Source organism: Heterodontus francisci, chromosome 44 (assembly GCF_036365525.1).
Source record: "Heterodontus francisci isolate sHetFra1 chromosome 44, sHetFra1.hap1, whole genome shotgun sequence".
Taxonomy (NCBI): Eukaryota; Metazoa; Chordata; class Chondrichthyes; order Heterodontiformes; family Heterodontidae; genus Heterodontus; species Heterodontus francisci.
The window spans coordinates 16,820,351-16,833,154 of record NC_090414.1 but is presented as its reverse complement, the minus strand read 5'-3'; the positions used below and the strand labels follow the sequence as shown (position 1 = coordinate 16,833,154).

Below are 12,804 nucleotides of genomic sequence, written 5' to 3'. Positions count from 1 at the left end.
TCCGCACCACCCCTAGTCACCTTCTGGGGACCTCATGCTGGAGAGTGGGTGCATGTGAGATGTCAGGGTGTGGACAGGTTTGGGTTCAGCTGTGATACCATTGGGGAGACCCTGTTGGGACAGTTTCTTGGCAGGATTCCCAATGTGGGAGCGATGGGGATAGGGAGGCGTGGAGCAGGCCCAAGACCCCTCCTGACTGGCAAAGATCCTTGGCATTCGGTGCTCATTAGACAGACACTACGAGATACTTACACCCCATGCAGCTAACCGACCCAATCCCCAGCTGTTAGCGAGAAGGACTTTACAGGGTCAATAGTGTTGTGACTGTGCCTATGTTGCAGCTGATGGGAAAGCCTGTCTTCGTTCTTTTCAGCAATCACCATCACTGCGGCAGGGCGGGGAATGTGGACATTAAGAGTCACATGTCGGGCCAGACCTACTCTGAGGGACATAGTGACCCAGTGGTTTCAGTTTAGTCAGGAAGCTTGCAATATTGATTTTGACATCATGCCAAAACATTTGAGCTCCGAACCTGTGGGTTACTATACCTGAACCGCTAGGCTGCCCAACCCAAGAGCAGCCCATCTCTAATCATCAGGATTTTGATCCAGTGATAGTGAAGGAACGGCGATATAGTTCCAAGTCAGGATGGTGTGTGGCTTGGAGGGGAACTTGCAGGTGGTGGTGTTCCCATGCATCTGCTGCTCTTGTCCTTCTAGGTGGTAGAGGTCACGGGTTTGGAAGGTGCTGTCGAAGGAGTCTCGGTGAGATGCTGCAGTGCATCTTGTAGATGGTACACACTGCTGTCACTGTGCGTCGGTAGTGAAGGGAGTGAATGTTTGTGGATGAGGTGCCAATCAAATGGGCTGCTTTGTCCTGGATGAGGTTGAGCTTCCGAGTGTTGTTGGAGCTGCACCCATCCAGGCAAGTGGAGAGTATTCCATTACACTCCGGACTTGTGCCTTGTAGATGGTGGACAGGCTTTGGGGAGTCACGAGTTGAGTTACTTGCCACAGGATTCCTAACCCCTGATTTTCCCTCCGAGCCACAGTATTTATATCGACGTTAGTTGCCAGGAGCTGGTTCTTTGCCCAGGGAATAGTGGGCCTCTGGAACAGGCTGCAGTCTTGTGCAGTGGATGCCGACTCGCTGAACTAATTCTGCAAGAGCTGGGTCAGACAGCACCCCTTACAAAAGGTGGGTACTGCAGGGAATTCAGGGCCAGAGTGATCTCCTGGATCAGTATCAATTAGTTATATGGGTCAGAGCAAAGTTTCCCCAGATTGTTTTTAAATCTTGTTTCTCATCTCTCCCAAGAGTGGAGGTTGGGGAGTGTATATATTATGATACATAAGTTATCAGAGTTACAGACCAGAGGGCTTGCACCTGTCCGTCAGTGGGCATACATCCAACACATTTAAAAGGGAAGCTTGTACATGAGGGAGAAGGGAACCCAGAGTGATAGGGCAACCCACCAAGAGAGCTTCAAGGGTGGCTTTCAAAAGCCTGAGCATCGCAGGATGGAGGGGAGGTAAGAGGGCTGGGTGGTTCCCACAGTCGCCAAGTCTGCAGGTTCAGAGACTGGAGGCAGACGGCTGGTGCCCTGACCGATTAGCGCCAGCTGCTTCAATGGTTGCTGCCAGGCTCAGGTGGAGGCAGGGTCAAGACTGGGCCCAGGGCTTAGGCATTCTCAGCGTTAAGCGTGCGGGAAAGGCAAACGCAAGTCAGCTGGGGCCCCTGCTTGCTGCCGGGTGGCCCCTGTTGGGATGGTCAAATATGAAGATCAAATATGCATGCGAGGACAGAAGTGGATGCAGCTGTGATGCCCTTCACAGTTGAATAGTTACCAACTAGGCTTGCCCGTAAAGATGGGTTTAGGTTACTGGAAGGTGAACAGGCCCGCCACAGCCCCAGCCCAGCGCGCGGGCGTTCCAGTTAAATAGAAAAAAGGCAACTTACAGTCTTCCAGTTTAAACTCATTGGGCGCTTTGGCAGACCACAGTCGCATGGTGTTAACAGTGTTGTTCTTGTAGCCTGGCACTGGGGTATCGTATGGTAAAGCCAGGACAACCTAAAACACACAAGAACAAGGTTACAACCCCACATACTGGAGCACAGGAAAAATCCACTCTATCACAGGTGACACACTCCCAGGGCAGGTACAGCACAGGGTGAGAAAAAAATAAACGGGGTTAGATACAGAGTAAAGCTCCCTCTACACTGTCCTCAAACACTTCCACCTCAATCTTAGAATCTCTCTCGCTCTCTCCCCTCGAGTCAGAAGGTCACAGGTTTGAGTTCCACTCCAGGTGACTCGAGCGCATGCTCCAGGCCAACATTTCGAGTGCAGTACTGAGGGAGCGCGACACTGTCAGAAGTATCATCTTTCAGATGATGCCTTAAACAGAGATCCCATCTGCCCCTCTCAGGTAAATGTACAAGGCCCCACAGCCACTCAGGGAAGAAGAGTGGGGGAGGAGTTCTCCTTTGTGTCCTGGGGCCAATATTTATCCCTCAACCAACATCACTAAAAACAGATGATGTGGTCATTTATCCGTTTCTGGGAACTTGCTGTGCATAAATTGGCTGCTGCATTTCCTAAATTTCAAGATACAAGAGTACGTCGTTGCTGTGAAGCATTTTGGGATATCATGAGGTCATGAAAGGCACTATATAAATGCAAGTTTGTTCTCCCGGACCCCGGTCTTTCTACGAATTGCTGGTTTGTACCTAGCAATCAGGGCCAGTGCTCCTTACCTGAGTGTCCAACCATTTGACGCCTTCGCGGGTGTGTTCCACTCGGCCGTAGAAGTTGACGGGGATGGTGTACTCCGGGCGTGCCTTCTCCCAGGGATTGCCAAACCTCAGCCAGTCATCAGCCTCCTCCACCTGTCAACAGGGCACCTCGTCACAGCCTAGTATTCAAAACTAGCAGCGAGACACCACCTTCCCTCGACCCACACACAATAGGGAAACCAACCCCCACACAGCGAGAGGAGACCCCCCCCCCACCACCACTGCCCACCCCCCACAGTTACACCACCCAAAACTACTATATCTTCGGACTCGCGAAGGGTTTGGGGGGAGGGCTAGGAATGCAGCTGGGGTCCCTGTTCCTGATCACTACCCACCGATGCTCTCACCTTCACTACAAAGCCTCACCCCAGAGCCTCGAGCCTGTGATCCAGGCTGACAGTCCCAGGGCCCTACCAAGGGAGTGCTGTACTGTCGGAGGGGCAGTCTCCTGGCTGAGACAGTAAACCGAGGCCCCCTCTGGCCTCTCAGATGGATGTTAAAGATCCCATGGGGCCACTATTGAAAGAAGCTGGCACCACTCCCGTTAACTGGCCATTTTCTGTTGCCAGGGTCTTGCTGGGCACAAACTGCCTGCCACGTCTGCCTACTTTACAGTAGCAACTGAACTTCAAAAGCAGTCAGGGCTTCAGGGAGTCCGGAGAGGTGCTGTATGAATGCAGGCAAGTCCTTGACCTCTAAACCCTTAGCTGTGTTTGAGCCCAGGGGGGTAAGTTAGTAATCACAGCCGAGCTCAACCCTGCCACCCACCGATGTCCACACGTGGCAGCAGTGCGGGCAGTGACAGAATCTAGGCTGAGGTTGCCAGATGACCTTCACAGCCCAGGGACACTTGGGGCCCAGCTGCCGCCGCCCATCACCCCACCAAATTCCCACACCCCACCCAGCTGAGATCTGTGATTGATCCCGAGACATTACAACACTTTATCTGCACAGGGCTTTGGTAGGGAGGTGCCAGAGGAGAGAAAGATAACTAAATCAGGCTCGGGGGAAAAAGAACACAGACAGGGTTCAGACTGCCCCTTGACCTCTGGGGCATTGCAACTCCTGGAGGGTCACACACATTGAGGGATAACGTAACTTGTGCAAGAATGGGCACAGGCCAGCAGGAGGTCTGAGCTGCTCAGACAAGCCTGGGCCAGCCTTTGATTTGGAGAGCACTGGGGCGGAGAACTGTTGATCGATGCACAGTCCCGCCCCTGGTCTGGAACGTGAGTGCAGGAAACGCTGCAGCCAGGATATTTCGCATTGCAGCAACTGGAAGTGGGGGGGGGGGGGGGGGAATGGTTTCCCTGGCAACACCACAGTTGCTAGGCTGCGAGTGCACTGCAGCTCGGAGGGCAGCAAAAAAGCTCTTTTCAGTTTGGTTCTAAAACCGTATCCTCAGCACAGTGCGAGTGGGGCTGGAGGGAGGGAGTACCACGTGATGTCAAACCTTAGAAGGGGCAGAGTTTGAGGTGCCATGTTACAGTGCATCTCAACACAGAGCTGTGCGACGGGGCACTGAACCAAGCTTAGCAGTGCTTTCACGCTCATCTTTGGCGTTAGCCCGGGTGGTTGGTGGTGGGGAGGGGGGGGCGGGTTCCTCTATAGGGAGGGAGCAGGGCAGTGGGATTAGATTGGGTGGCTTATGGTGAAACACATTAGTGCAGAATCAAGAACCTTCTTATGCAAGTGCTCCCTCCAGACACAACCCAAGCTGCAAAGACGCAGATCATATAATCCAGGCCGACACTCCCGGTGACAGTACTGCTGGAGTGCTGCACGGTCAGCGGTGCAATCTTTTAGATGAGACGCTAAACCGAGGCCCCAGTCTGCCTGCTCGGGTGGACGTAAAAGATCCCATGGCCGCTATTGGAAGAAGGGCAGATGACAGAGAAAATAAAAAACTGTTTCTGCAGAAGGGAGCATCAGATACAGTGGCTGATTAACAGAGGCGAGAGGGGGCTGGGGGAAGGGAAACAGCCTTCAACACAACCACCACCTGTCGCTTTCAGAATTACCACAACGACCTTTAGGCCCCGAAAGTTCAAACTGCTCCCATTTGGCCTTTAACGGAGTGCAACAAACATGATCAGGGAGGCAGGCGGTGGGGGGCAGGCGGGGTGGGGGGGTGGGGGAAGGGAAGCCATTTCCAGCTCTCTCTACCGTTCGGAGTATTTTGAATGAGAATAGTCGTCGGTCTTCTGCATTCCTCTGACAAGTTTCAATCATTCGGGGGGCCGACACTTTCCTCCTCCTGCTCCCTGGGCTGAAATGGAGACTCACTGCGGCGTCTCCTACTCTCGTGTGTCTGATTCACCCCAATGCACTGAGTGCCCACTCACACTGGTCTGATACACAAATCCTCCCCCCCTCTCAGGCTTGCTTCCACAGCCCACAAGCTTTGGGAAAAAAAACCTAAACTTGGCATCATCCGATTGAAACTTCTTGATTTCCCTCACGTTCTCCGCTTTCTCCCCCATGCCGTGTTGGTGCCTTGCACGCTGGGCCGAACCCAAAGGTTTCCTGATTAAAAAGGAGCCCAGATGCGTACAGACTGAAATAATCCGGAAGTTATTCACCTGCCACCCATTGGAAATCTTCTGGTTGAAGATGCCAAACTCGTACCGGATGCCATAACCATAGGCAGCCAGTCCCAGCGTTGCCATGGAGTCCAGGAAGCACGCTAGACACGAGGAAGAACTGGTCAGCCATTTCAGGGTTTGCATTGAACAAACAGCAGCTCAGCTTCAATACATCACTACAACAACACTTCAAAAACTTCATTGGCAGTGAAGCATTTTGGGCGTCCCGAGGTCGTGAAAGGTGCTATATAAACGCAAGACTTTCTTTTGGGTGGTATGGACACCAGAAGAGGCCGTGGGGGCAGTACTGCGGCTAATTTCAACCCACCGTTCAGTCTCCAGGGACACCATCTCAAATGGTGTCCAGAAGGCACATTAATGGATGCAGGATTCCTGGAGATGATAGTTACAGCACCCAGCAAAGGTGTTGGAGCTGGGAGCCTGTGTCCGTGATCTCCCCACCCACTTCACCAGCATACACAGTGATGAGATTGGGGGGGGTCTGTGATATCCCCCCTCCCCCCAATATCACAAACAGCAAAGGGACAGGGGTCTGTGCCTGCGATTCCCCTCACACACACTGGTGGGACGGGGGTCTGTGTTTGTGATTCTACACACAAAGAGTGAAGGGACAGGGGTCTGTGTCCTATTTCCCCCACAGACTAAGCTCCCCAGCGTTAATAGTGTTGCCTTGAGCAGCTGGCAAGCTTAGAAAGGAGGGGAAAAGCCCCAGTCCCAACAGTGCGATACAAATCACTCGGTTTAATGGAGGTGCGGAGATTGGGATAACCCCACCTCATCCCTGCTGGAAAAGGAGAGGGAAAACAGCCCAAATCCCAGCTTGGGCAATGGAGCCCTGGGGAGGGAGTGGGGGGGGGGGGGGGCACATGGAACAGGACTGGATGAGCTGCTACAGCTGATGGGAAGGCAGGGCATGAACACCTGCGTGAGGGGGCTACCAACGGAAATGGGGATCCCACCTGAAAAAAAAACAAAGATAATGGGGCCAAGCGGAGTTCCTCACCAGCCAGCCGGCCTAGACCCCCATTCCCAAGCCCAGCATCTTCTTCAATCTCTTCCAATTCTTCCATGTCCAGGCCGAGCTGTGGAAGAAATGCAAAGAAATGAACAGGACACCAGTCACGCAAGCCCCATCCCAACAAGAGTGACCATTCGATCAAGGAGCATAGCGTTTGGCCGGGGGTGGGGGTAGAGGGGGAGGGGAAAAAGGGCATTGGGCAGGTCCATGATTTGGGACAGGCCATAAACTGGGCCAGAATCAAAAAGGAAGGAGTAGTAGTTCACTGCAGGAGTAAAACGGCATTGGGTCTTCACAGAACAATTAACTGGCGGAGATCACTGCTGAAGGAGCCAATGTTCGTACCTCTTCTGCCTTATTAAGCATTGCATGAATGCTTTAAGCAGTTAAGAGAGTGCGTTGGAGATCTGTAATGGGAGAAGGTGCCACAACAGCTGTTCCCAATTCCTGACTAGTCAGACAGACTGCTAAATGTCACGGCCCTGTAGAATGCAGCCTGGGGACCCCACGTCTGTCCGTCTTGATATATTGCACTGAATCCGTCAAAGGGGAGGCCGAATTTGGACTGAAATTCCTGCCGCTACCCAGGTCACTCCTGTTCCCAGTGGGGACTCGGGTGAGGTGCTGGAGGTTGACAGGAGCCCCTGGACCCACACCAGGGAACTGCGACTGTCCTGGGAGTTGGGGTATAGTTTGGACTTCACTATTCCGAATCCTACAATCACTACCAGAGAGGGAGCAGGCCTTGTAAACCAGCCTGCAGCTATAATAGGGGGATTTCTAATCCCCATCCCACTAGGTGGGAACTGTACCACTCCACCTACAAATTTGCTCTCCCAATCAATCAATCAATCATCAACACTGCCTGAGGGAACAAGATAAACTGGCTGAAGAGCCACAGGGGAGATTGGAACAACTTCTTATGCAGTGAGTTGTTGTGATCTGGAACACGCTGCCTGAATGGGCAGTGGAAGCAGATTCAAAAGGGGAATTGGATAAAAATTTGGAGATGATAAAAATTTACAGGGCTATGGGGGGGAAAAAAAAGGGGAAAAGGAGGGACTAATCAGATAGCTCTTTTAGAGAACCAGCACCATCCCAATGGGCCGAATGATCAGTCTGTGCTGTACTATTCACGCCCACTTAAAATGGGGGCCAGCATTTGAAGACCATTTCCTGGGAGGAAAGGGGGGAGAACAGGTAATTGATTAAACAGTGAGGTAATCTTGAGGATCACGAGAGTGAGAGTGAACCTGCAGCGATGTCACGGAGGGGACAATAGGGGGAAGCGTATTAGTTGCTCACCTATCCCCGGGCCTCTTACCTGATAGATGGCTTCATCACAGGCGTTCTGTAGGCCCAGGTTCACCATTGTGTTCTGTAATGTGCGGCCCATGTAGAACTCCAAGGAGAGATAATAGATACGCTGCAGAGAGCAAGAGGGAGACGGAGACAGACACAGAGAAAGAACTTCAGGAATCTTGGTGAACAAATAGCAGAAAATAGTCAGCAGGGATGACAAAGGGGACGGAGTGACCTCTGGCTCAGGGGCAGTGTTTCCGTCCTCCGAGTCAGAATGATACCAGGGGTTGAAAGGGTTAAATTACGAGGACAGGTTGCACAGACTGGGCTTGTATTCCCTCGAGTGGAGAAGATTAAGGGGCAATCTAATTGAGGTGTTGGAGATGATTAAAGGATTCGATAGGGTCGATAGAGAGGAACTATTTCCTCTGGTGGGGACAGGCCAGAATAAGGGGGCAGAACCTTAAAATGAGAGCCAGGGCCATTCAGGGGTGATGTCAGGAAGCACTTCGTTACACAAAGGGGAGGGGGAATCTGGAACTCTCTCCCCCTAAAAAAGCCACTGAGGCTGGGGGTCAATTGATAGATTTGTGTGAGGTAAGGGTATTAAGGGTTACAGAATCAGTGGGTAAATGGAGCGGAGATACCAACTAAATGATCTAATTGAATGGCAGAACAGGCTTGAAGGGCTGAACGGCCTCCTCCTGTTCCTACATTGAAGGTTTGGGTTTGATTGGAGCTCCCTTCCAGTCAGCCCTGGTGAGTGGAGACCAGAGCGCTGGCTCTAAATACGTACTGCAGGGGTACCTTGGTCTGGCGGCAGGGAGTGGCCCTTCTCCAAAGAACAAAGAACAGTACAGCACAGGAACAGGCCATTCGGCTCTCCAAGCCTGCGCCGATCTTGATGCCTGCCGAAACTAAAACCTTCTGCACTTCCGGGGTCCGTATCCCTCTATTCCCATCCTATTTATGGATTTGTCAAGATGCCTCTGAAACGTCGCTATCGTACCTGCTTCCACCACCTCCCCTGGCAGCAAGTTCCAGATACTCACCACCCTCTGTGTAAAGAACTTGCCTCGCACATCCTCTTTAAACTTTGCCCCTCTCACCTTAAACCTATGTCCCCCAGTAACTGACTCTTCCACCCTGGGAAAAAGCTTCTGACTATCCACTCTGTCCATGCCACTCATAACTTTGTAAACCTCTATCATGTCGCCCCTCCACCTCCGTCGTTCCAGTGAAAACAATCCGAGTTTTTCCAGCCTCTCCTCATAGCTAATGCCCTCCAGACCAGGCAACATCCTGGTAAACCTCTTCTGTACCCTCTCCAAAGCCTCCACGTCCTTCTGGTAGTGTGGCGACCAGAATTGCACGCAATATTCTAAGTGTGGCCTAACTAAAGTTCTGCACAGCTGCAACATGACTTGCCAATTTTTATACTCTATGCCCCGACCAATGAAGGCAAGCATGCCATATGCCTTCTTGACTACCTTATCCACCTGCATTGCCACTTTCAGTGACCTGTGGACCTGTACGCCCAGATCTCTCTGCCTGTCAATACTCCTAAAGGTTCTGCCATTTACTGTATACTTCCCACCTGTATTAGACCTTCCAAAAGGCATTACCTCACATTTGTCCGGATTAAACTCCATCTGCCATTTCTCCACCCAAGTCTCCAACCAATCGATATCCTGCTGTATCCTCTGACAATCCTCATCATTATCCGCAACTCCACCAACCTTTGTGTCGTCCGCAAACTTACTAATCAGACCAGCTACATTTTCCTCCAAAATCATTTATATATACTACAAACAGCAAAGGTACAGACCTGTACTTGTGTTACACAGTGACAGACCTGTCCCCGCCAGTACTATAACCCCAGTGTTATACAGTGACAGACCTGTCTCCACCAGTACTGTACCCCAGTGTTATACAGTGACAGACCTGTCCCCACCAGTACTATAACCCCAGTGTTATGCAGTGACAGACCTGTCCCCACCAGTACTGTACCCCAGTGTTACACAGTGACAGACCTGTCCCCACCAGTACTATAACCCCAGTGTTATGCAGTGACAGACCTGTCCCCAACAGTACTATAACCCCAGTGTTATGCAGTGACAGACCTGTCCCCACCAGTACTATAACCCCAGTGTTATGCAGTGACAGACCTGTCCCCAACAGTACTATAACCCCAGTGTTATGCAGTGACAGACCTGTCCCCACCAGTACTATAACCCCAGTGTTATGCAGTGACAGACCTGTCCCCACCAGTACTATAACCCCAGTGTTATGCAGTGACAGACCTGTCCCCATCAGTACTGTACCCCAGTGTTATACAGTGACAGACCCGTCCCCACCAGTACTATAACCCCAGTGTTACACAGTGACAGACCTGTCCCCACCAGTACTGTACCCCAGTGTTACACAGTGACAGACCTGTCCCCACCAGTACTATAACCCCAGTGTTATGCAGTGACAGACCTGTCCCCACCAGTACTGTACCCCAGTGTTACACAGTGACAGACCTGTCCCCACCAGTACTATAACCCCAGTGTTATGCAGTGACAGACCTGTCCCCAACAGTACTATAACCCCAGTGTTATGCAGTGACAGACCTGTCCCCACCAGTACTATAACCCCAGTGTTATAGTGACAGACCTGTCCCCACCAGTACTATAACCCCAGTGTTATAGTGACAGACCTGTCCCCACCAGTACTATAACCCCAGTGTTACACAGTGACAGACCTGTCCCCACCAGTACTATAACCCCAGTGTTATAGTGACAGACCTGTCCCCACCAGTACTATAACCCCAGTGTTATGCAGTGACAGACCTGTCCCCACCAGTACTATAACCCCAGTGTTATGCAGTGACAGACCTGTCCCCACCAGTACTATAACCCCAGTGTTATAGTGACAGACCTGTCCCCACCAGTACTATAACCCCAGTGTTATAGTGACAGACCTGTCCCCACCAGTACTATAACCCCAGTGTTATGCAGTGACAGACCTGTCCCCACCAGTACTATAACCCCAGTGTTATAGTGACAGACCTGTCCCCACCAGTACTATAACCCCAGTGTTATGCAGTGACAGACCTGTCCCCACCAGTACTATAACCCCAGTGTTATAGTGACAGACCTGTCCCCACCAGTACTATAACCCCAGTGTTATGCAGTGACAGACCTGTCCCCACCAGTACTATAACCCCAGTGTTATAGTGACAGACCTGTCCCCACCAGTACTATAACCCCAGTGTTATAGTGACAGACCTGTCCCCACCAGTACTATAACCCCAGTGTTATAGTGACAGACCTGTCCCCACCAGTACTATAACCCCAGTGTTATGCAGTGACAGACCTGTCCCCACCAGTACTATAACCCCAGTGTTATAGTGACAGACCTGTCCCCACCAGTACTATAACCCCAGTGTTATGCAGTGACAGACCTGTCCCCACCAGTACTATAACCCCAGTATTATAGTGACAGACCTGTCCCCACCAGTACTATAACCCCAGTGTTATGCAGTGACAGACCTGTCCCCACCAGTACTATAACCCCAGTGTTATAGTGACAGACCTGTCCCCACCAGTACTATAACCCCAGTGTTATAGTGACAGACCTGTCCCCACCAGTACTATAACCCCAGTGTTATAGTGACAGACCTGTCCCCACCAGTACTGTACCCCAGTGTTACACAGTGACAGACCTGTCCCCACCAGTACTGTACCCCAGTGTTATAGTGACAGACCTGTCCCCACCAGTACTGTACCCCAGTGTTATAGTGACAGACCTGTCCCCAACAGTACTATAACCCCAGTGTTATAGTGACAGACCTGTCCCCACCAGTACTATAACCCCAGTGTTATGCAGTGACAGACCTGTCCCCACCAGTACTATAACCCCAGTGTTATAGTGACAGACCTGTCCCCACCAGTACTATAACCCCAGTGTTATGCAGTGACAGACCTGTCCCCACCAGTACTGTACCCCAGTGTTATACAGTGACAGACCCGTCCCCACCAGTACTATAACCCCAGTGTTATACAGTGACAGACCTGTCCCCACCAGTACTGTAACCCCAGTGTTATAGTGACAGACCTGTCCCCACCAGTACTATAACCCCAGTGTTATAGTGACAGACCTGTCTCCACCAGTACTGTACCCCAGTGTTATAGTGACAGACCTGTCCCCACCAGTACTATAACCCTAGTGTTATAGTGACAGACCTGTCCCCACCAGTACTGTACCCCAGTGTTATAGTGACAGACCTGTCCCCACCAGTACTGTACCCCAGTGTTATAGTGACAGACCTGTCCCCACCAGTACTGTAACCCCAGTGTTATAGTGACAGACCTGTCTCCACCAGTACTATACCCCAGTGTTATAGTGACAGACCTGTCCCCACCAGTACTGTAACCCCAGTGTTATAGTGACAGACCTGTCCCCACCAGTACTATAACCCCAGTGTTATAGTGACAGACCTGTCCCCACCAGTACTGTAACCCCAGTGTTATAGTGACAGACCTGTCCCCACCAGTACTATAACCCCAGTGTTACACAGTGACAGACCTGTCCCCACCAGTACTATAACCCCAGTGTTATAGTGACAGACCTGTCCCTGCCAGTACTGTACCCCAGTGTTATAGTGACAGACCTGTCCCCACCAGTACTGTACCCCAGTGTTATACAATGGCAGGCCTGTCCAACAGTACTGTACCCCAGTGTTATACAATGACAGACCTGTCCCACCAGTACTGTACCCCAGTGTTACACAGTGACAGACCTGTACCCACCAGTATTGGCAGAGATTTTTGTATCATCGTCAGCCACGGGTGAGGTACCGGAAGACTGGAGGATAGCTAATGTTGTGCCTTTATTTAAGAAGGGCAACAGGGATAAGCCAGGGATCTACAGGCCGGTGAGCCTTACATCAGTGGTGGGAAAGTTGTTGGAAGGGATTCTGAGACAGGATTTACATGCATCTGGAAAGGCATGGTCTGATTAGGGATAGTCAGCATGGCTTTGTGCGTGGGAAATCATGTCTCACAAATTTGATTGAGTTTTGAGGAGGTGACCAAG

At 51.4% G+C, this 12,804-nt stretch overlaps 1 protein-coding gene across 1 annotated transcript in view; it reads right to left on the bottom strand.

Moving 5' to 3' along the window:
- LOC137355930 (glycogen phosphorylase, muscle form) overlaps positions 1–12,804 on the bottom strand; it is a 60,846-nt gene that overhangs the window by 32,303 nt on the left and 15,739 nt on the right. Inside the window, exons 2-6 of the mRNA XM_068021600.1 lie at positions 7,745–7,846; positions 6,406–6,484; positions 5,379–5,482; positions 2,758–2,889; positions 1,960–2,071 (exon numbers count right to left, since the gene is read on the bottom strand). Coding sequence (XP_067877701.1) covers positions 1,960–2,071; positions 2,758–2,889; positions 5,379–5,482; positions 6,406–6,484; positions 7,745–7,846 — 529 coding nt within the window. The remainder of the gene's footprint in view (positions 1–1,959; positions 2,072–2,757; positions 2,890–5,378; positions 5,483–6,405; positions 6,485–7,744; positions 7,847–12,804) is intronic.